Source organism: Dermacentor variabilis, chromosome 2, assembly GCF_050947875.1.
Source record: "Dermacentor variabilis isolate Ectoservices chromosome 2, ASM5094787v1, whole genome shotgun sequence".
Taxonomy (NCBI): Eukaryota; Metazoa; Arthropoda; class Arachnida; order Ixodida; family Ixodidae; genus Dermacentor; species Dermacentor variabilis.
In genome coordinates this window covers 268,232,538-268,255,477 of record NC_134569.1, presented here as the reverse complement: position 1 = coordinate 268,255,477, position 22,940 = coordinate 268,232,538, and the positions used below count along the sequence as shown (strand labels likewise).

Here is a 22,940-nt window from a genome sequence, read left to right as displayed (position 1 = left end):
ACAAGTAGAAAGAGGGCCGGAAGAACTAGAAATGAACTGAAGATAATTGCGAGTCGGCCTAGTTGGAACGGATTCATCTTAAATCTTCTTGTGCGGAAGCAAACAGGGACGAAGAATAGGAGCAACACAAGGGCGAGCGCTTTTAAACAATTGGTTTTATTTTTGAAGAACCACCTGCTTAAATAAACACAGATCTGCGCAATCTAGTCAACAGAGCATGCCTATAGCGCATATACAGCCCTACAGTTTTTGATGTCAAGTTAGAATTCCTACCGGAACATGTGTGTTGGTCATTCTCACCCTGAGCTGGAAAACTGCTAATGAGCTATGCCTCAAACCATTCCAGGCTTGTGAATAATGGGATTGTCATTTCGTGTTTCCGGTCAGCGTTGTTGAAGTCATGTCACCACACTGCAAACATTGCACTTTTTGAGCAAGTTGATAGGTTGAGAGGCTTAGTACCCGCTCGCTGTGATGCTGGCGTCGTGCGCTAGACTAATGAAAAAACTGAAACAGGATAAAGAACAATGCGCAAAGAATCAAAGGCGGAAGGATATAGCTTCCAAGTTTTCAGTGATTCCGTATGTGCACGACCTTTCACACAGACTTAGAAATGTGGCTGGTAGTTACAAAGTAAAAGTGGTATTTTCGGCAAAAAATAAGATAGGTAGTGTGTGTTCTAAGGTTAAAAATAAGTTCGAAATTAAGGATGATGTAAGGAAAGGATGTAGTGTTAAACATCCGCGCAAGAACAAATTTGTTGATTGCGCTAAGAACGCTGTTTATCAGATTGCTATGACGTGTGGTCATGTGTACGTAGGGTAGACTGCGAAATGCATTAACACGAGTTTAAGGGAACACTTGTGGAGTCTAAAAATTCGCCATAGTATACATCTGGCAATGCATTGCCTTGTCTTAGTAGCACCGACGTTTTCCATAGGCAGAGGAATCAAACCGCGAGAGAAATTGTGGAAGCACACTGGATCGAAAAACAAAAAGAAAAATGCATCAGCCATTCTTCTGTTTCCTTCTTGGATAAAGAAAATTCGCTTCTATCACCACATAGTTAACGCATTTTATTGTAAGTGGTTGTTTTATGCACCTCACTGTTTTTATGTTGACGAGTGGCTTTGGTCCACGTCTTTTTATCACAAGTGTTATGTGTGCTATAGACGTGCTCTGTTGACTAGATGGCGCAGATCTGTGGGCATTTGGGCAGGCGGTTCTTCAAAAATAAAACCAGTTGTTAGAAAGCGCTTGTGCTTGTGTTTCTCCTAGTCTTCGTCCCTGTTTGCGCACAAAAAAAGTTTTAAGATGGATGTCAAGAGAGTTTAGGTTGACAGTGGGAATGAATTCTGGAATCCTATGATTCGAATTAAGAAGCATAAAAGACGTTTTGCTAGGATTTATTCTTAGCGAGTTAAGCTGGCACCACGTTAAAATATTTATCAGACCAGTGTTTAGCTTAGTAGTCAGAGAAGTTAGTGAACGATTGGTTGCAAGCAATGTAGTGTCGTCGGCGTAAAGGAAGGCCTCATTTTCTGTTAAGCAACCGGAAAAATCATTTATATAAGGCAGAAATAGTAGTGGGCTAAGTACATACCCCTGCGGGACGCCTTTATTGGTTATTCTAAAATTAGAAAGTGAGGAACTAAAACACACAGCTTGTTGTCTATCTGTTAGGTCTCTTTTTATAAGTGCTAATGCTGGGCTATCGACACCAACAGCCCGTAGTTTAGCAAGTAAGTAAGTAAGCAAGCAAGTTTGGCGTGGTTTATGGATTCAAATGCTTTGGATAAATCGCTAAAAACTGATCCTGCGTTGAAACTGGCATCTATAGCGTTTTTTTTTATTTTGTCCTTGAAAGAAAGTATAGAACAGTCAGTCGAATATCCTACCCTGAAGTCACATTGATTTGGCGAAAGAATGCTAAATTTGAGAAGTATTTGGTGAAGCGCTATTCAATACATTTTTCGATAACCATGCTACAAGAAAGGAATAGCAATAGGCCGATAAATAGAAATATAGGAGCGGTCACCCTTTTTAAATACTGGATTATTACTGATTAGTAATGTGAGACAACGGGCGAGCGGTACGATGAGCTACTCAGTTATTTATTTATTTATTATTTATTTATTTATTGAAGAACCCACACCGCCAAGGCATTGCAATGGGGGGGGGGGGCACAAGGAGAAATACATACGACACCTCTGCTCTTGGACAGTGTTAAAAGTGGTAACAAAAGAGGAAAAACGAAAAAAGAAGGCGAAGCACTTAGCGATGCACATCTACAATCTACAACATCAAAAAGAAAGGATCATTTCATTAAACCCTCACAACATCACTCGGCAGTCTATTCCATTCCCTAATGGTTGTAGGAAAGAAAGACATTCTAAACAATTCAGTTTTTGTCGCAATTTCACGGACCTTCAAATCATGGTCAACGCGGTTGGATCTATAAAAACGCTCTTATACAAACTTTTCTCGATCAATCCGAACAGCTGAATAATAAATAGCATGCAAAACTTCAGACTCAACTTCTTACGGCGCGCGTCAAGGAATTCCCAGTTGAGTGCTTCCTTCGTACGGGGGCGCACTGTACAGAACCCCGCATATGCCAGATACAAAACGAGCGGCAATGTTCTACGCGCACTCCAACTTATCTTTATCTCTACGGGTAGGCGGGTCCCAAATCGTACACGCGTATTCCTGAATTGACTTCAAATAAGTGTTGTACAAAACGTCCCGACATGACTGTGGAGAAGTGTTTGCATTTCGGCGAAGAAATCCCAGGATTTCGCATGATTTAGCAGCAACAGAATCGATGGTGCCAATTCAATGCAGGAGTAAAACAAACACCTAAATATTTAAATTCGTATACTTGTTCCAACATTACATTCTTAATAACATATGGTTGTACATCAGGGTTTTTCTTTCTTGTAAATTTCATATCATCAGTTTTAGACAAATTCAATTTCATATTCTATTTGACTCTGAGATTCTGTTCTTCTTCCTGAGACATCTCAGCATCACGGTCACAAGTGGCTATACTATAGAGGACGCAGTCGACCGCAAATAACCGTATTTGAGACACTATTCCGTCACTAATACCGTTCACGTACAGCAAGAACAATAGCGGCCCCAACACGGAGCCTTGCGGAACACCGGACACAACTTGCACCCTCTGAGACTGAGTACCATTCACAACCACAAACTGGTGACGTAAATGTAGGTAATCTTTTACCCATGATATCACTTTAGGACTGATATTGTAAAATGCCATTTTTTGAATAATAAACAGTGCGTCGCGGTATCATCCAATATCCGGTAAATCCAAAAACACACAGTCCACGCTAAGACGCCTGTCCAGTGCCTCTGCCAGGTCGTGCACAAATTCAGTCAACTGCGTAGTACAAGATATGCCTCTTAGAAAATCATGTTAACGAGGATTAAACAATGAATGTGCATCCATATGTGCTACTATACTAGTGTACAAAATATGATCAAGAGTCCTACACGCAACTGAAGTTAGTGATACTGGCCTATAATTTGAGACGTTGTCACGAGGACCAGATTTGTGAATTGGCCCTATGGTTGCAATTTTCCAATCATCTGGAAGGAAGGATTCGTCAAGCGATTTTTCGCAGTTAATCTTCAAGTACGGTGCAACCGACCGAGCACAAAATTTATGAAACTTGTTTGGGAAGTCGTCAGGACACCCAGCCTTAGCAATCCTCAGATTCTGCAGCAGGGACTCTATACCATTAATGCTAATAACAACGTCATCCATAACACTCATCACCAGCTGGAAATTCAAGGTACTCATATCATCATGTCTCTGTTCCAATGCATAGCTGAAAACGGCTAAAATACGTATTAAACTCAGCTTTTCCTAGGTCATCATCAATAAAGCTGTCACCAAACGCAAAAGGTGGTAGAGTCAAGTGTCTTTTCTATTTCTCTTTGCATGTTTCCAGAATTCCTTCAGATTATCCTTTAATTTCGACTGCATTGAAATTCCGAATGAATGCTTTGCTTCATGTAGCTTTGCTTTGAAGTTTCATGTAGTTTCAACCCATGCTCACGTGTCGGCTTTCCTTTATATTTACTGTAAGCTAGTTGCCTTTTGTGTTTTAGACTGTATAACTCCCGAGTAAACCAACGTTTACTTTTACTTCTTTTCGTTAATCCACACCGGAACAAATCGCTGCCTCAGTTCGAACACCTCCTCCTTAATTATGAGCCATAATTCAGCTACTCCAGTCTAGTCGGCATATGTTTCAAATACCGTCCGGTACTCATTTAACGCTTTATTTATCTCGCTTACATTTGCTTTTTCGTAGTTACATACTCGTCTGTTTGCTGTTCCAGTGCTTCTTAAATGTTCATCATTCATTTCACAAAGCACAGCATCATGATCGCTTATTCCACATAGCACTTGAGTAGGCCGGACGAATTCAGGTTTATTTGTGAATAAGAAATCTAAGATGTGGTTCCCACGTGTCGGTGCCAAAACAGTTTGACGTAACGCAAAAAATTCAATTAAGTTAATCAGTTGTTGACTGGACCGACCCGAGAAAAATTGGAAGTGAGGTTGATGACTCCAATCAATATTAGGCAGATTGAAATTACTTCAAACTACCATGAAGTCTGTTTGAACTGCGTCAACTGTCATTGCCAGCTGCATAAGCACGTCGACGGATGAATCAGGCGGGCGGTATAATGAACACATAGGTAAAACTTTATTATTATTAAGCGTCAGACTGCACCATACAGCGTCACATTCACCGGTTCCAGCATTTATCTGAGAAGAAATTCTAAAATCCACAAGAATAAATACACCACCGCAATGCAGGTCTCTGTCCTTTCTACAACACTTAAAGCGATCTGAGAATACTTCACCATCAGCAATTTTCATATGCTGACCATGATTCAGTACAGAGAAAAATAGACGGCTTCACCATGTCAACTAGAGACGCAAATTCATCAACCTTGTTCTTAATGTTTTGACAGTTAATTACAAGAAAGGAAATAAGCGTTGCATTATGCCGACGCCGTCACCCGACCGGTTCTGCTTCATTTGTAGTATCGGCTTTGTCTTTTACTTCTGGTACCACCTCATTTGTATTATCATCAAACAAGTACTTCTTACTATTTACAATAAGAGTGTTATACATCAGACTGATCTTTTCGCCACTTTGTTCTCGCGATTTCGCGAACTGCCATAGACATTTTCTCTTTCTACGTACATCCTCAGAAAAGTCTTCTGAAATGCTGACATTGCTTAATTTTGATTTGTAAGCGCTTTTTAAAATCTTTTCTTTTCAACGTAGGAAGCAAAAATCGCTATCAAAGGACGATTGCTAGCAGTCTTGAATTTGCCCAGCCTGTGAGCATTTCCTATTTTCAATGAGTGGATGCCTAATTTTGATTTACACACGTTAATTACACATTCTCCAGATTCCTCACTTGATTCGTTGGGTTTTGTATCCTCTACACCGAAAGAAAGCAAATTACAGTGCCTCCTCTGGTTCTCCAGACGGTCTACCTTCGCCCTAACTGAACCCAGCATCCGCTGATGTTCTTGACATTGCTTCTTACATTACTCAACTGCGCAGTTAATTTGGTCAATACTAGATATTCTGGATTCTATAGACGCTATACGGGTGCTGAGACCATTCATGGTGCGTTTACTTTCAACTTGGGTTAGTTCTATTGCATGTAACTTGGCTTTAGTCCTATCTTGACCATCTAGGAGCCTCTGCAGAGTTTCGGCAGTGGTCGGGCCAGGGTTAAGCTCAACGTCGCCACTTAAAAGTAGCTGCAACAGATAAAATGAAATACGACACAACAATCGAAAGCGATGACGCGAATAATCTTTCATTTACAAGTGAGTTTTCAGGCAAGCAAATAACATTTGGGGTGAAACCGGCAAAACAAAATGCGTGCGAAAGCAATGCAAGTTCGGATTACTAAGCAGCAAAAGCAGCAAGAAAAACGTGAGCGGCACCGCTTCTGCCATGCCGGTTCCACGCCCCTATGAGTGACTGCCAGATCCCAGTATTTGAAGGCTGACGATAAGGCAATCACGGCACCAGTGTTCCTTGATCGGCACGGTACATCGGCCGAAGTCAGCGGCTATGCTTGCCGATTCGTCGTCGTGAGCAGCAGACGAAGTTCCATTTGCTGATCCATCAACGCACATCCCAGACCAAACGGGTGAACTCGTAGTTGACGTACATGAAACGGCGTCGCCAAAACACTGCTTCAAAGCTTAGATGTCATGTGTCTGCAAAAGCTGCAAGAAAAGCGTCAGTGGCACCGCTTCTGCCATGCCGGTTCCACGCCTTCTATTTCTATTTCCACACCTTCTAGTTCTATTTAATATTAATAGAACTGATTTCATCCAGACCTGCTCCTGTAATCTTTAAATCACGTATGACATTGAATTATTCATCTGGGCCAGTTGGAAATGGGTACAATTATTGTAAGCATCGCTGAAATGATAGTTGAGTATCAGTGGTATGATCAGAGGAATGGTCACAGAAAAACTGATTAAATGCGTTTGCGATTTCTTCTGCTTGTTCATACGTGGCGTCTGATGAATGAAGCTTACTTATTTGTTTAGCCCAATGGGGTCGGTTCAAGAAGGAATTTATTATATTCCACTGCCGTTTTGAATCTGTATTGCGAATCCAATTGAATTTGTTGAATTGCGAGTATGTATCAAGTCACTAAGCAAACACTCAATTTCATTGTACCACAATTTTTTTTATCACATGGATATATCTGTTGAGAGGCAAAACAAAAAGCAGTCACTTGTCACAAAACTAATCAGCTTTATTTTAAAACACATTTCTAATTTTTCAATGGCAATTGCTCCTATGTGTTTGTCGACAGATAGCACACTTGCTTTTTCCTTACCCATCAGAGTCATTACATAAATATACGATGATAAGATGAGTGCGTAGAGTGCATGAGAATTTTCATCTTGGCGTGGCATACTGTATTATGATTTTGTTGACATTTAGTCAAATGGCACTCCCGATAATGATGATGATGATGATGATGAGTCAATTGTTACACCCAATATACTCACACTCTAGTTTTCTTGTACAAATTGCGCGCAATGTATTTGGATTCTTTGGTGTGCGCTCCTCTGCACTGCGTGAAGTCACGCTGGGCTGGCTCTTTGACATTCTTGTGTCCTTGCAGCTGTCTTCTTGCGTTATATAAAGCGGCTGCCTGAAAAATATAATGTGCAGAAGACAACACAAAGGCATGGTGTCAAACAACATCAAGACAGTCAAGGTCATGGCACTAAAAGAAAGTCTTAGCTCTTAGTCTTTCTACTGAAATGCATGTGAAACATCTAAATGACTGCAACAGCCAACTGCTAAACTAACTTCAATCTTTAGATTTAAACAAAAAAGAAGTGAGCGACAGTTCATCCTCGTCCAGTATCAATGTTTAAAAAATTCGTGCTAATAAATAGAATATTGGTCATTGTCAGATGTCATAAGTCTGTCATTAGTCTGTTGTGTCACAAACACCACTTGTGACACATCCTAAGCAGGTGCCCAGTGTACCTCCCGCACTATCTCTGGTTCTAACACTGCTCAAGCCTTAATTTGAGGATCATATCTCGTGATCCTCAGTAGGGATAAAAATATGGTCCTGCAGTTCAATGGATATGACTGGATGTACCTATAAGAAAGGGCAACAAGGCGTGTTATGGCAAGCTTGCCCACATTTCAATAATAACAACGAAGTTCTCTGCCCCTGCATCTAAGGTTACTAAAAGGAAGGAAGTTATTTTCATTTATGAGGTGCGCAATGGAGTTAATTATTGACAGGCACGACTATTGCTGCAGTTTAAATTTTAGCATTTTATATTCTTGAAGTCATGTACAAGTTGCAGTTAGACCGCAGTTATTAGTTTATTAGACCAGCTCTTGATTTTGTATACGACCGACGACTGGTAACACGGAATTAAAGCAACGCTTTATTCTGATACTTTATTTATAAACTAAAAATATTAAAGCGATAAACACATTTTGATCTGCCACGCAGTAGCAAGATGCACACATTACGCTTGTAACGTTTAGAGGAAGGGTGATTAATCTGTTCATGTGATATAACTCTGAAACGCCGACTTGTATTAGCAAATGCACAGGCAAGTCGAAAACAACAAGCGTATGCAAAGCGCTCCTGGAATTGTAATTCCACACAGTAGCCGTTATATTCCTTGCCGATGCATAACTCGCTGCTTGACAATTCATCGAGTTCGTAGACACAAGCACCCTTTCACGTTCGCATCGTGCTCGAAAACCGCAACAGGAGGCATAAAATCAGACATATAATCACACCATTTCAACACATGAGCCCGAACAGTTCAGTCTTAGGGCTAAACCCCATGAGAGCGATTTAGAGCGCGACGGCTTCGAGCGACAAAACGGGCCGTCGCTTGAACAGATCGCTCAGTTCTGGAAATCTAGAAATCGTCGCTCGTTACCCGGAAGTGCAATGCGAGACTAGACAATTGAGCGAACCCGGTACATCACTCAAATACTACCGAATGTCGCGTGGAACGAGCAAACGATTGAATTTTTATACGTGCAAGGACAAGAATCTATTGCAACCACCTTCGGAAAAATTTTATGCTACTTTTTTACTGTAAGATACACCAACTTAATTTACTCAAGCACGCGTCACGCAACTTCCGACGCGTATTTGCAGCCCGCATACCGGAGACACCGGGGAGAAGCCGCGCGCACAGAGTTCGACTTTTGGGCGACGAGGGAACGCGACGGCCGCATCGCTTGTCGCTATCGCTCGCAAACGTTGGTCGCGCGCGAGATCGTTTATGTGGCGTTTGTACTTTATTCGCTATAAAATATGAATTCCTCATGCGCTTTGATCAAGTTCAAGATAACGTGCCCAACTGACCTCTTGCAGCATGCAGCTGAATGCCTGCGGCAAAGTTTCTAACTAGCACTGGCGCTTGCCGTAACTTCAGTGGTCGCGATTACCCATTGGCGAAAGACATCGTCAAGCACGCGGCTCATTTACAACGAAAGCATGCCGCCAGCCAAATGACGCCTTGTGTTATGTGACTCCTTATTTCAACAGCGTCCTGTACACAGTAGACTGCCAAATTGAATAAATCCAAACACACAAAACACACGCTAAGCACGCTCCGCATAGGCTCGGAATCATGGGCTGGTGAACAAACCATCTTAAGCGTCCTCTCGCCTCACGTCTTATTGAATATACCATGGTTCTGCGAGTGTTTGCGATTTTCCAAGCTCTTACGGATAGCGGCAAGAGATAAAATAACATGCAGTTATCGCGACGACCGGCTTTTTTAATTAACTTCGAGAGACACAGCGCGCTTGCCTTGTCCGTTGTCAATTGCGTCGGCTAAGCACCGCGATGGCTTCCTGGCGATAGCATATTGACACGTGTACTTAATTGACTTCTCTACTCCATCTAGTGTGCCCCGTATAGAAAATTGTAACGGGAATAAGTACGCGTTGCTTAATTATATGTACAAGCGCGCATGTGCCTCAAGATGACAACATATCTGTACCACGTAGTCGTCCGTTTTGCTGTACAGGCTTCACAACAGTTTATACTGACACGTGTACTTGTTTATCTTTATCGGGCGACCACGTTTCACCGCCCAACAAATGTTATCGCACAGCGCAGGACGCGCCTGCATCTATCGGAAGTTTCTGGAATGTTATCGATGCTTCCATCGGCTTTCTGTGACCGAACCTTGTGTAATCTGATCGCATGTATGCGCGACGCGAATAATGTAGACACACACGGGTTCCAGAAATTACTCTGGAACATTCGACGACTGATGTATAAAAGCCGATGCGCTTGACCCGCCGATCAGATTTTCGACGATCGCCGAGTATGTTCGATGCTATCGTTGTTCTTTTGAGTGTAGCCTGCTTCTGAGGGCACAAGTTCGCCCAATAAAACGCCAGTTTCTATAATCACAGTTTTGCTGCCTTCTTCATCGTCACTACTACGTGACATCTGGTAGAGGTGTTTACGTTCATGTACCGTACGCCCCCGACAAGCCGTAATCCAAGCCCGGACCACAAAGACATCACCAACGTCGTCCCGGAACATCGAGCAAGCCGCCAGCTACAGCAGCTGCCCCCAGAACACGGAATTCTACCAGAGACGACCAAGAAGATCGTCAGAGAAGATAGTCCAGAGACGACCAAGAAGGCAGCCCCAATGGCAGCCACAGCGGCCCCAATAGTTCAGCAGCAGCCCAGGAATTAAGCCACCGACGTTCCGCGGTTCCACACTTGAGGACCCGGAAAGCTGGCTAGAGACATATAAGATGGTAGCTACGTTTAACAGTTGGGACAGCGACGACAAGCTGCAACGTGTCTATTTCGCATTGGAAGACACCGCCAGGACCTGGTTTGAGAATCGAGAAGCCACCTTAACGAAGTGGGACCTGTTCCGAAGTGGCCCCTTAAAACATTTACAAGCGTCGTGCGAAAAGAGCGAGCCCAAGCTCTACTAGAAACTGGAGTGCAGCTCCCAAATGAGACGATAGCGATCTTCATGGAGGAGATGACCATTTTTTCCGGCACGCGGATCCGGAAATGCCGGAGGAGAAAGAAGTCCGCTTCCTGATGCGGGGCGTCAAGCAAGAACATTTCGTCGGACTTATTCGTAACCCACCCAAGACCGTAGCTCTTGCTGCAGAGGCAGCGACGATCGAGAAAACTCTGGAAATGCGAATCCGGCAATATAACCGCCAAGTGTCACGTCGCCGTACGCCATCCAAGGACTGGGTTCCGACGACCTTCAAAAGACCATCAGGTCTATTGTGAGCGAAGAACTGCGCCAGGTCTTGGCTTCATCGCAGCCTCAAGTGGCCTCGATCACCGACATTGTGAAAGAAGAGGTGCAGTGATCACTTGGAGTTCCTGAGGTGCAACCACAATTACCGCAGCCCAAGCCAGAAGCGATGTCATACGCCGCCGTCGCACGCCGTCAAGGTCCCCCTCGGCCACCGCGTCAGGGCCCTGCAACGCCGCAATGCCGTCGTCCGCCGCCACCAGCACGCCCACCCGTCGCCCAGCGCAGCTACGCGAGCAAGACAGACATTTGGCGAGCCCCCGACCCCCGCCCGCCCTGCTACCACTGCGGCGAAGCGGGTCATGTGTACCGCCGATGCCCATACCGCGACCTGGGATTGCGAGGGTTCGCCGTCGATGCACCGCGCGCTCGGGAAGGTGAACGCCCTCGTGACATCGCCGATTACCTCGCTGCTATACAGTGGAGCCCTCGACGACCGTCCCGTTCGCCGTCACCAGGCCGCTACCTGTCAACGCAGCGCCGGCCATACACTGGCCCAGCCCGAGGCCGGTCTGCGAGCCCACATACGGAAAACTAAAAGCAGCAACCGATGGAGGTGCGGTTGCTGTGTGTCGAACTCATGAAGATCCTCCGCCGCCGACGAAGACGCCGAAGAAACTACCTCGACAACAGAACGACACGCCGCCGTCCCGACGAAGTCTGGAAGCAAAGAATACGCCGACGAAAAACGACCTGACGACGCCACGTACCAGCCACAGGTCAACGAGACGCAGCCGTGATCCAACGCCAAGACCTAACTGTAACGCAAGACAAAGAACCACCGACCTCGACGTGCTTCTCGACGGCCACCCATTCACAGCCTTAGTACACATTAGGAGCCGATAACTCTGTCAGGAACTCGCCGTGGTTGCTCAGTGGCAATGGTGTTAGGCTGCTGAGCACGAGGTCGCGGGATCGAATCCCGGCCACGGCCGCCGCATTTCGATGGGGGCGAAATGCGAAGACACCCGTGTACTTAGAGTTAGGCGCACGTTAAAGAACCCCAGGTAGTCAAAATTTCCGGAGTCCTCCACTGCGGCGTGCCTCATAATCAGAAAGTGGTTTTGGCACGCAAAACCCCAAAATTAAATTTAATAATTACTCCGTCAGGAGCGGACCCATCGCCGCCCAGTTGAAGAAAGTTAAGACTGCATGGGACGGCCCTCAAATTCGGACCGCTGGAGTGCACCTCATCACGCCAACTTGAATCTGCACGGCAAGAATTACGTTCATGACGGGACTTACCCTGGCACCTTCGTTATCCTCCAACAGTGTTCTCGAGACGCCATTCTCGGCAGAGACTTCCTGAACGAACACGGTGCAATCATCGACCTGAGGACGAAGTCGATAACGCTGTTGCAAGATCCGGCAATACCGCCAGAAAGCTCTCGTAGTCACCACGCCTTAAGCGTGCTGAAAGTCAAGACAGCATTTCGCTCCGCTCCAGCATTGTCATTTCCACCGGCACCAAAACACCTGCCGACGTACAAGGCGTTATCGAGGGTGACAGACATCTATTGCAAGATCGTGAAATTTGCGTCGCAAGAGGGATCGCTCGACAGCACGGAGCAAAAATTAAAATGTTGTTGACAAACTTCAGCCAGGAATTAAAACACATCGACAAGGGCACTACGATCGCATACAACGAGGAAATTGTGGAAGCCGGTAATGCGTTTGTCCTCTCGGATTCTGCCGCATCTACCCCGACAATCATCATCATCATCATCATCATCATCATCATCATCATCATCTGGCGCATTGAATCTCCGGCTGGCCCACGCCGACAGCAGGTCGTATGATCCGTATGATTTCTCCACAGTGGGTTCAGTATTTGTTGGCGAAAAGTCCTGCAGTAGTAGTGGTGTTACAGGTCGGCTTTTGGTCTCGGTGACCTCTGGTGGTCTGAGACCCGTATTTCTGAAGAATTCAGTGGGGCTGACAATCGATATACTCAAGTGGCGTAGCGCCTCGGCAATGCAATTGCGAACCGGCGCTGTGCAGCAGCGTCGCCGTGTTTGCCCTTTTCGGCAGCGTCATCACATCGCACATGCACCATTACTTGACGGGCGTTGAAGGTGGAGGTATGGTACGTGTTCTTGGCTACGACTTACGTAAGTAATATAATGCTTAAGGTTGTGTTCGCTCACAACTGTTCACACGTCCTTGAAATGGGGCAGCGCATCTTTTCAATCGTGTTCAGCGCTAGTGCGCTATCCGTGACTTCATGTGATTTACTTTTATCGTGACCTTTGCGATAATTATCGCGTAGTGCTGTTAACATAACGGAGCACTAGTGACATCACATGGTCTGCCAGAATTCCACGAAGTAAAATGCAAAATAGATGTTTAATATTATTGGTACTAACAGCGCGACAAACAGAGTGAGGTGGAGCTTAATACTGTGCACTGTGAAGTTCAGCAGCATATCGGCGCGTTTCTAGCGCTCTTAGAAGTAGCAATGGCACGTAGGGTTCTGTCCAAAGTTGGGACTAATGAATGTGTATCATCGTCATCAGCATCATCATCACCATCATCATCCTGGTTACGCCCACTGCAGGGCAAAGGCCTCTCCCATACTTCTCCAACAACCCCGGTCATGTACTAATTGTGGTCATGCCATGCCTGCAAACTTCGTAATCTCATCGGCCCACCTAACTTTCTGCTGCCCCCTGCTACGCTTCCCTTCCCTTGGGATCCAGTCCGTAACCCTTAATGACCATCGGTTATCTTCACTCGTCATTACATGTCCTGCCCATGCCCATTTCTTTTTCTTGATTTCAACTAAGATGTCATTAACTCGCGTTTGTTCGCTCACCCAATCTGCTCTTATCCCTTAACGTTACACCTACCATTCTTCTTTCCATAGCTCGTTGCGTCGTCCTCAATTTGAGTGGAACCCTTTTCGTAAGCCTCCAGGTTTCTGCCCCGTAGGTGATTACTGGTAAGACACAGCTATTATATACTTTTCTCTTGAGGGATAATGGCAACCTGCTGTTCATGATCTGAGAATGCCTGCCAAACGCACCCCAGCCCATTCTTATTCTTCTGATTATTTCCTTCTCATGATCCGCATCCGCCGTCACTACCTGCCCTAAGTACATGTATTCCCTTACGACTTCCAGTGCCTCACTGCCTATTGTAAATTCCTGTTCTCTTCCAAGACTGTTAAGCATTACTTTAGTTTTCTGCAGATTAATTTTTAGTCCCACTCTTCTGCTTTGCCTCTCCAGGTCAGTGAGCATGCATTGCAATGGGTCCCCTGAGTTACTAAGCACGGCAATATCATCAGCGAATCGCAAGTTACTGAGGTATTCTCCATTAACTTTTATCCCCAATTCTTCCCAATAAAGGTCTGTGGATACCTCCTGTGAACACGCTGTGAATAGCATTGGAGATATCGTATCTCCCTGCCTGACGCCTTTCTTTATTGGGATTTTGTTGCTTGCTTTATGAAGGGCTACGGTGGCTGTGGAGCCGCTATAGATATCTTTCAGTATTTAGTTCATAGTTCCCGAACCACACTTCTACATAAATCCAAGTCTCCCCTTGATTGAGGAGCAACAGCTCAGAAGTGTGCTCGGACGATACAAAGGCTGCTTTTCGACGTCATCGAGGATTCGACGGACACCAGTCGCAAAGCATCGCATAATAACCGAAGAGTGTGCTCGACCCCTCCGCCAGGCCCCTTACCGAGTTTGGACGTGAAAACGTGAAGGAATAAGAGAACAAGTCGCTGAAATACTGCGCGACGACGTCATCCAGTTGTCGAAAAGCCCGTGGGCATCTCGTGTAGTCTCGGTGAAGAAAAAGGACGGAACTCTACGTTTCTGCATCGATTATCGTCGACTTCACAAGATCACGAAGAAGGACGTATACCCCCATCCACGGATAGATGACGCTTTAGATCGCCTCTGCAACCCAAATTACTTCTCGTCAATGGATCTCAACTCTGGCTACTGGGAAATAGAAGGCGAAGAGACAGATCGCAAAAAGACCGCTTTCATCCCGCCAGACGGCCTCTACGAGTTCAAGGTCATGCCATTCGGACTGTGCTTGGCGCCTGCAACGTTCCAGCGCGTCATGGACATGGTGTTAGCAGGATTGAAGTGGCAGACCTGTCTTGTTTACTTGGATGACATCGTCGTCTTCGCCGGAAATTTCGACGATCACCTTAGACGTCTTGCGACACTACTAGAGGCCATCAAGTTAGCAGGGCTCACTCTGAAGCCAGAGAAGTTCCGCTTCGCCTAAGATGAGCTTCTGTTCCTAGGCCACGTTATCAGCAAGTATGGAGTCAGTGCCGACCCGCAGAAGACCGCTGCCCTCGCAAAGTCCCAATAGCGCGTCGACAAGAAGGCAGTGCGTCGATTCCTTGGCATGTGTGCCTACTACAGGCGCTTTGACAAGGACATTTCACGCATTTCACGCATTGCTGAGCCGCTGACACATCTAACTAAATTTGATGTCGACTTCATGTGGGAAACGCCACAGGCCGACCCATTTGAACAACTCAAACGACACATGCATTCGCCCCAAGTACTTGCGCACTTCGATGAGGACGCCGATACCGAAATCCACACTGACGCCAGTAGCCTAGGCCTCGGTGCCGTTCTGGTCCAGAGGAGAAACGGAGTCGAACAGGTGGTAGCGTACGCTAGCCGGTCGCTGTGAAAAGCGGAAGGCAACTATTCTACAACCGAGAAGAAATGCCTCGCCATCGTTTGGGCTAATGCTAAATTTCGCCCTTACCTATACGGCAGGCCATTCAAAGTCGTCAGCGACCATCACGCCTTGTGTTGGCTAGCGAATTTAATGCTCCCTTTAGGATGGCTGGCGCGATTGAGCCTAACACTGCAAGAATATGATATCACTGTAACCTCCAAGTCCGGACGAAAACACTCTGATGCCGATTGCCTATCACGCGCCCACAATGACTCGCCGCCACAAGATGATGAGGATGGCGATGCCTTCCTCGGCATATTAAGCGTGGAATACTTCGCTGAACAGCAACGAGCATACTCGGAGCTGGAAAAACCTCGTCGAGTATTAGGAAGGGCACATCGACGTTGTCCCTAGGGCATTTAGCCGAGGATTGTTTTCCTTCTCGCTTCAAAACAACCTACTCGTAAAGAAGATCTTCTCAGCAGTCCGCGCCAACTACTTTCTTGTTGTTCCCTAAGGGCTGCGTCCAGTAGTACTACACGCCCTACATGCCGATCCGAACGCTGGACACCTCGGATTGTGCCGGACATTATCGAGGATACAGGAAACGAATTATTGGCCGCGCCTGACCGCCGACGTCGCCCGCTATGTAAGAACATGCCGAGACTGTCAGTGACGCAAGAGACCACCAATAAGGCTAGCGGGATTACTACAGCCAATCGAGCCTCCTTGCCGACCGTTTCAGCAGATCGTGATGGGCTTGTTGGGACCCTTTCCGGCGTCAACAACCGGAAATAAGTGGTTCGACGTGGGGACGGACTACCTCACCTGCTTCGCTGAAAAGAAAGCTCCGCCGAAAGGTATAGCGTAGCCGAAGTGGCGAAATTTTTTGTCGAGAAAATCTTGCTGCGACATGGCGCCCCAGATGTCCTCATCACCGAGAAATGAACGACCTTTACAGCGTAGCTCGCCCAAGCCATCCTGCAGTACACGCAGATGAGGCACAGGAGGGCACCTGGCTACCACCTACAGACGAATGGTCTTACGTAGCGCCTGAATAAGGCCCTCGCCGACATGCTAGCAATGTACGTCGACGTCGAACTCAAGACCTGGGATGCCGTCCTGCCGTACGTAACATTCACTTACAACACGACGGTGCAAGAAACAACACAGTTCACTCCGTTAAACTGGTTTACGGCTGTAACCCGACGACGACGCTCGACGCCATACTGTCGCACGCCACTGACAAAGAGAATGTTCACGTCGCTACCTCTCTCCAGCTCGCCGAAGAAGCCCGACAGCTCGCCCGCCTACGGATTAAGAAGCAGCAGCGTACCGACAGCCGACACTACAACCTCCGACGATGCGTCGTCGAGTAACAGTCCGGCAACCGTGTTTGGGTTTGGACCCCGATACGCCGATATTGAATACGATAGTATTGCGACGCTATTTCGGACCCTGCAAGGTCATTCGACGTATTGGCGCACAGAACTATGAGGTCGTGCCAGACGGCATTTTGCGTTGACAGGGGCGCCGCGCACGAACTGAATTGGTCCACGGGGTGCATCTTAAACCATTTTACGGACGCTCACGAACTTACTTATTTTGTTGTTGTCTTTGCTACGGGTATTTTGCTTTACTACTTTCGCTTGGAGCGTGTACTTGTTTGCCTTTATCAGGCGACACGTTTCAGCTCCTAACAAATGTTATTGCACAGCGCAGGACGCGCCTGCATGTATCGGAAGTTTCTGGAAAGTTATCGAAGCTTCCATCCGCTGTCTGTGACCGAACCTTGTGTAATCCGATCGCGTGTTTATGCGACGCGAATAATGTAGAACTTTGTGGAAGGGAGGCGGGTTCAGCGCTTACTCTGGAACATTGAACGACTGATGTATAAAACCCTACGCGCTTGACCCGCGGATCATATTTTCGACGACCGCCGAGTGTGTTCGCCGCTATCGTTGTTCTTTTGAGTGTAGCCTGCTTTTTGGGCACATGTCCGCGCAATAAAACGCTAGTTTCTATAATCACAGTTTTGCATCCTTCTTCACCGTCACTACTACGTGACAATATCATATAGCAGAATGTGTGCCCGAGTTAGAATTCACGTACCGTGGAGGATTTGTTGTTATATCCAAGGAATGACGAACAACTGCGGTATTTTCGCGGCGACGCGAGATGGCTAACACAGGGTCTCCCTTGGATGGCCTTCGTTGCTGCTCGCTGGACGGATCACCTTTCTCCGGTCCTGTGCTGTTCCGCGATGTTGAGCGCGCGCGCGGTGGAGCAACACCGAGTGAAAAAGTAGAGCGCTCGCTCCGCTTTCCTTTGAGCTGTGGCTGCCTGTTCTCTCAGAAGCAAAACGGTGTGTTATTTGCATCAGCGTGCGTGAATGATGTATCGCCATGTTCGGGGCCAGCCTCGTACAGTTTGTCGGGCTTCAAGTTGAAGCAGAAGCTTACGCTACGTTTTGTTCTACATTGCCGGAACAGTAGAACGTGCATTCTACTCTCTCTCAGAAGGGCAGAGTGAAAAGCACATTGCACTCGCTCCTTGGTGACGGAGTGAACAATGCATTTCACTCCACTCGAAATTTTGCAATAGTAAAACAACGCTTTGAAGAGTAAATCGGCCGCTTCACTCCTGCGATACCCTCTCTATTCTTTAGAATGTAGATGTGTAGCTTCTTTATTTTCTTGTTTTTTTACGTCCATGTAGCGGCGATTGTGGCATTACCAGGTTTTTCAACTCTACCAATCATCTATTATTACACTAGTGTGACGATTAGATGTGTGAACGTCTTTTATTTCTTGTTTTGTTACGGCCATGTAGCGGCGATTGCGACATTACCTGGTTTTTCAACGTTACCAATAACCTTTTATTACACTAATATAACGAGTAGATGTGTTAACATCTTTATTTTGCTTGTTCTGTGTCGGCCATGTAATGGCGACGGCGACATTAGTAGGTTTTTTAACTGCTACCAATAATCTCATAATACAATAATATAACGATTAGATCTGTAACTTCTTTATCTTTTTTTGTTACGGCCATGTAACGGGGACGGCGACATTACCAGGTTTTTAAACTGCTGCCATTATTCTAATATTACACTAATATAACGATTAGATGTGCTAACATGTTCATTTCTTGCTGTTTTGTCACGACCTTGTACAGCGACGGCCACATAACAAGGCTTTTCAACTGCTACCAATAATCTAATATTACACTAATATAACAAGTAGGTGTGTTAACATCTTTACTTTCTTGTTTTGTTACGACCTTGTAGTGGTGACGCCGACATACACAGGTTTTTAACTACAACAAATCATCTATAATTGCAGTACTACAATGATTAGATGTGTTAACATCTTTATTTTCGTGTTGTACGATCTTGTAGCGGCGACGGTGACATAACCAGGTTTTTTAACCGCTACCAATCATATATAATTACACTACTATAATGATTAGGTATGTTAACATCTGTATTTTCTTCTTTCTGTAAGACCTTATAGCGGCGACGGCGACATAGCCTGGTTTTTAACTGCTACAAATAATCTAATATTACACTAATATAACAATTAGATGTATAACTCCTTCATTTTCTTGTTTTATTAAGACCATATAGCGGCGACGGCGACATTACCAGGTTTTTTAACGCTACCAATCATCTTTTATTATGCTCCTATAACGATTAAATGTGTAACCTCTTTATTTTGCTATTTTGTTGCGACATTGTAGCAGCAATGGCGACATAACCAGGTTTTAACTACTACAAATAATCTAATATTACACTAATATAACGATGTGATGGGTTAATATGTTTATTTTCTTGTTTTGTTACGGCATTTCAGCAGGACGGTGGCATAACCAGGTTATTTTAACTGCTACCTATCATCTATAATTACACTACTATAACGAATAGATGTGTTAACATATTTATGTTCTTCTTTTTTGTACGACTTTGTAGCGGCGACGGCGACATAACCAGATTTTTTAACGCTACCAATAATCTATTATAGCACTAATATACCGGTTACGTGTTTTAACTTTTTAATTCCCTTTTTATTATGATAGTGACGTCACGAAGGTCACTGCGCTCGCTTCTGCTCCGGCGCTCGCACACACCGGCGCTTTGGCAGCAAGTGTCCGCAGTCATCGAGTGTGACGCGTTCGTGTTTGCGTGTGCGCGCTTACATCCTGCTTGTTAATTCTGTTAGTAAACGCATATTTCCAAGTTTATTCGGCCAATAAACCTACTATCCTTACTTCGTATATCTGTCGACTCATTTGCTATCACAATTAATGCTTCTTCTTTTGGGCGAAACTGCCTCTTCTTTTTTCTTTTGTGGATTTTCCGTCACAGGTTGGGCTCATGGGCGTCACCGCGATGATCACAAGGATCAGCAACGACGCGCGCCAGAGAGCACTGGAGCAGACCAGGCGCGTCTACTGCCACCGCATGGAAGTCTGTCAGCTGGGACGACAGATGGCGCTGCGCATGGGTCGGCGTCAAGCCGAGTGAGGGAATTTCTAAAGAAAACGTGGTTACATCAGTGCAGTCCATAACGCACTTTGAGAGGAAGTCTCATTGTTGCTTTTTGACTTTCACCTGGAATTGTGCATGTGTATCGTTTTTCCTATGCGCCTAGGAGGCAGGATTATCCTCTATTGCCACAGAAACCAAGCGCAATGTTCATTTCAGCGAAGCAGATAGTTATTCCTCTCAGGGGCGCACGTTGTACCTGCGTCCACGTATACTGCCAAAAATACAGCGAATACTGCGTATACTGCGTATACTGATATCTTTTCATGTCCCAGAAGACCTTAGCGCCATCTACAGGCATGAATAGGTGAATTTCTGTGAATAGACAATTGATGTCGACTATGCATAATGGGCGTCTCGTTCAATGTCGGGCGATGGCAAGTAGTCACCTAGCCTGCTTGAGTTATTCAGGTATGAGGTTACTGAGGTATTTTTAATGTTATTTATTTATACATTCTGCAGCCTGTTGGGGCTATGACTGGAGTGGGTGTACATGCGACTAAACAAATTATTATATGCACAAACAGGAACATAGAAATAGAAAAATGTAAACGAACTAAACATCAATTGAGAAGAAATTGAGAGAAAAATTGAGAAGTGGGTAACGAACGAACTTCGGCAGGTAACAACATCTACTGTTCAATCATGCGGGGGAAAAACTGTATTTGAAAGTGTTAGTGCGTGGATGGAGTTGTCTGGTATTAGAGGCATGATAAGCTCTACTTGAAGTCGCCCAAGCAGCCGTTAAAAGGGAGGGATCTGATAGGTGACAAAGAGGGTGCTATAAGAATTGAAAATCTTCAGATATTCGATGTGCTGCCGTCTAGAAAGAAACTGGAGGTTTAATTTCGCAAGTGCAGCTGACGGTGAAAAGTCTCGAACGAAGCGACGGCAAACAAAACGAATAGCCTTCCTCTGGACCGCTTCAATACAATTAATTTCACATTATTTATATGGGTTCCATACGCAGGAAGCATATTCTAAAATTGGGCGAATTAGTGTTTTGTATACTACTAATTTAGTGTCCCTCGGAGCAGCAGACAAAGTCCGGCGGATGTAACCAAATTGTTTTAACGCTTTACTACAAATGTAATCTATATGTGTATATATGTGTCCCCCCTTACTCAATGCCCTAAATGGGCCTGTAAGGTATTTTAAATAAATAAATAAATAAATAAATAAATAAATAAATAAATAAATAAATAAATATGTTTGGACCGAGACAAGGTGGGTGTAAAATGACGCTAAACACTTGTACTGAAAAACTCGTTTTAGTGTGCACCGTTGCATATATAATCGAAACATACGGGCATGTGTCTGTTAGTAAAAGACATTATAACAGTTTTATCAAAATTCATGCTCATTTTCCAGTTAACACACCAGTCACAAAATAAAACAAAGGCATCTTTAAGACGCTGATGATCAGCGAGTGTGTCACCTTGGCTGTACACAGCACAATCATCTGCATAGAGCCGTATTTTTGAAGTAACATGGACATGAAGGTCTTTAATAAAGAATAAGAATAGTAGAGGGCTAAATATAGATCCCTGTGGGACCCGTGAGGTGACGTTGACTACAGACGAATCCGCAGGATCATAGCATACGAATCGGGAACGCAAAAAAAGGCAGCAGGAAATCCAAGACACTAGAGGGTTATTTAGAATATTACGGAGTTTCGAAAGCAATTTAGAGTGTAATACAGGGTCGAAAGCTTTGCTAAAGTCAATGAAAATGGTGTCAATGTGATTACCTACGTCGATGTAATGGGAAAGGTCGTTCTCAAAGATATGCTTTACATGCTTCATATTCTAGTATTTTTGTAAACTTCTCTTTAATCTTTTTTCTCTTACTCAAAACTTCTCCAGCTACTTCGTACCGCTAACTGTGCCTGTGGTGGATCCCGTCGTATTGATTTATTTCCTTTTTTTTCTACCAATAATCTAAACATTTCTTGCTTAACTCGACTGCCGACTCTTTGATTATTCCGTTCGTTTAAAATCCAAGTGTTTATGGAAGGTGTACTTTACTTACGGGCCTCACTGGGGGAATTCTTTCGCATTTCATTATTATGTGCCCGATTTTCGCTGCAGAATACACGTGCCTAATATTTATGGGAATATTTACTCCTCTATATGTTTTATCCTTAGGCAACCTGCTCGAATCTCAAATAGCAAGGCACTACCCTTTGTGTTATCGTACACATTTTTCTTTCTAATTTCTTCCGTCTCATTCATGTGAATCTCCATGGGTTTCTTTTTCCATTCTTTGCATCGAATTCACTCTCTCTGGTCCTCTCACCTTCCTTGGAATGAGTCCTGGTTGTCTATTTACACTTTCATTTACCCTATACTTGGTTGCCAATTTTCTTGACCTCTTCCTCGATTCTGTGTCCAGGCTATCCAAGTACAAATATTCGTACTCGTTAGTCACCCATTTATTTTGATCCATGGTCTGAGTCTTTCTTCAGAACTAATTTTGCTCTGCGCTTCTCTAACTTCAAATGAGGTCCAACCCATCTTACCCTGAACTACCTCATCTGTGGTTTTGCCGTGGGCACCCAAAGCCAACTGGCCTATGTATCTCTGGTTAAGTTCGAACGCCGACAAGATATACAATTTTAACCACGGAATGACATTTACGAACGTTAGCACTGGCACCATTACTCCTTTCCAGATTCCACTCACCATGTCTATTTATTTGGGCCCCAAAGTGCTCTAAGTTTCATGATTACAAAGTTCTGAACGCTTACCTCCACCTACTTGTGGGCGCCCGAACCAAACGATATTTTACGATGTCACGCTTAGTACACATGTTGCCTAAACTTGGTGCTTGTTTA

At 45.0% G+C, this 22,940-nt stretch overlaps 1 protein-coding gene across 1 annotated transcript in view; it reads left to right on the top strand.

The window, feature by feature from the left end:
* LOC142571267 (uncharacterized) overlaps positions 1-22,940 on the top strand; it is a 213,498-nt gene that overhangs the window by 127,887 nt on the left and 62,671 nt on the right. The window contains exon 3 of the mRNA XM_075679505.1: positions 19,925-20,079. Coding sequence (XP_075535620.1) covers positions 19,925-20,079 — 155 coding nt within the window. The remainder of the gene's footprint in view (positions 1-19,924; positions 20,080-22,940) is intronic.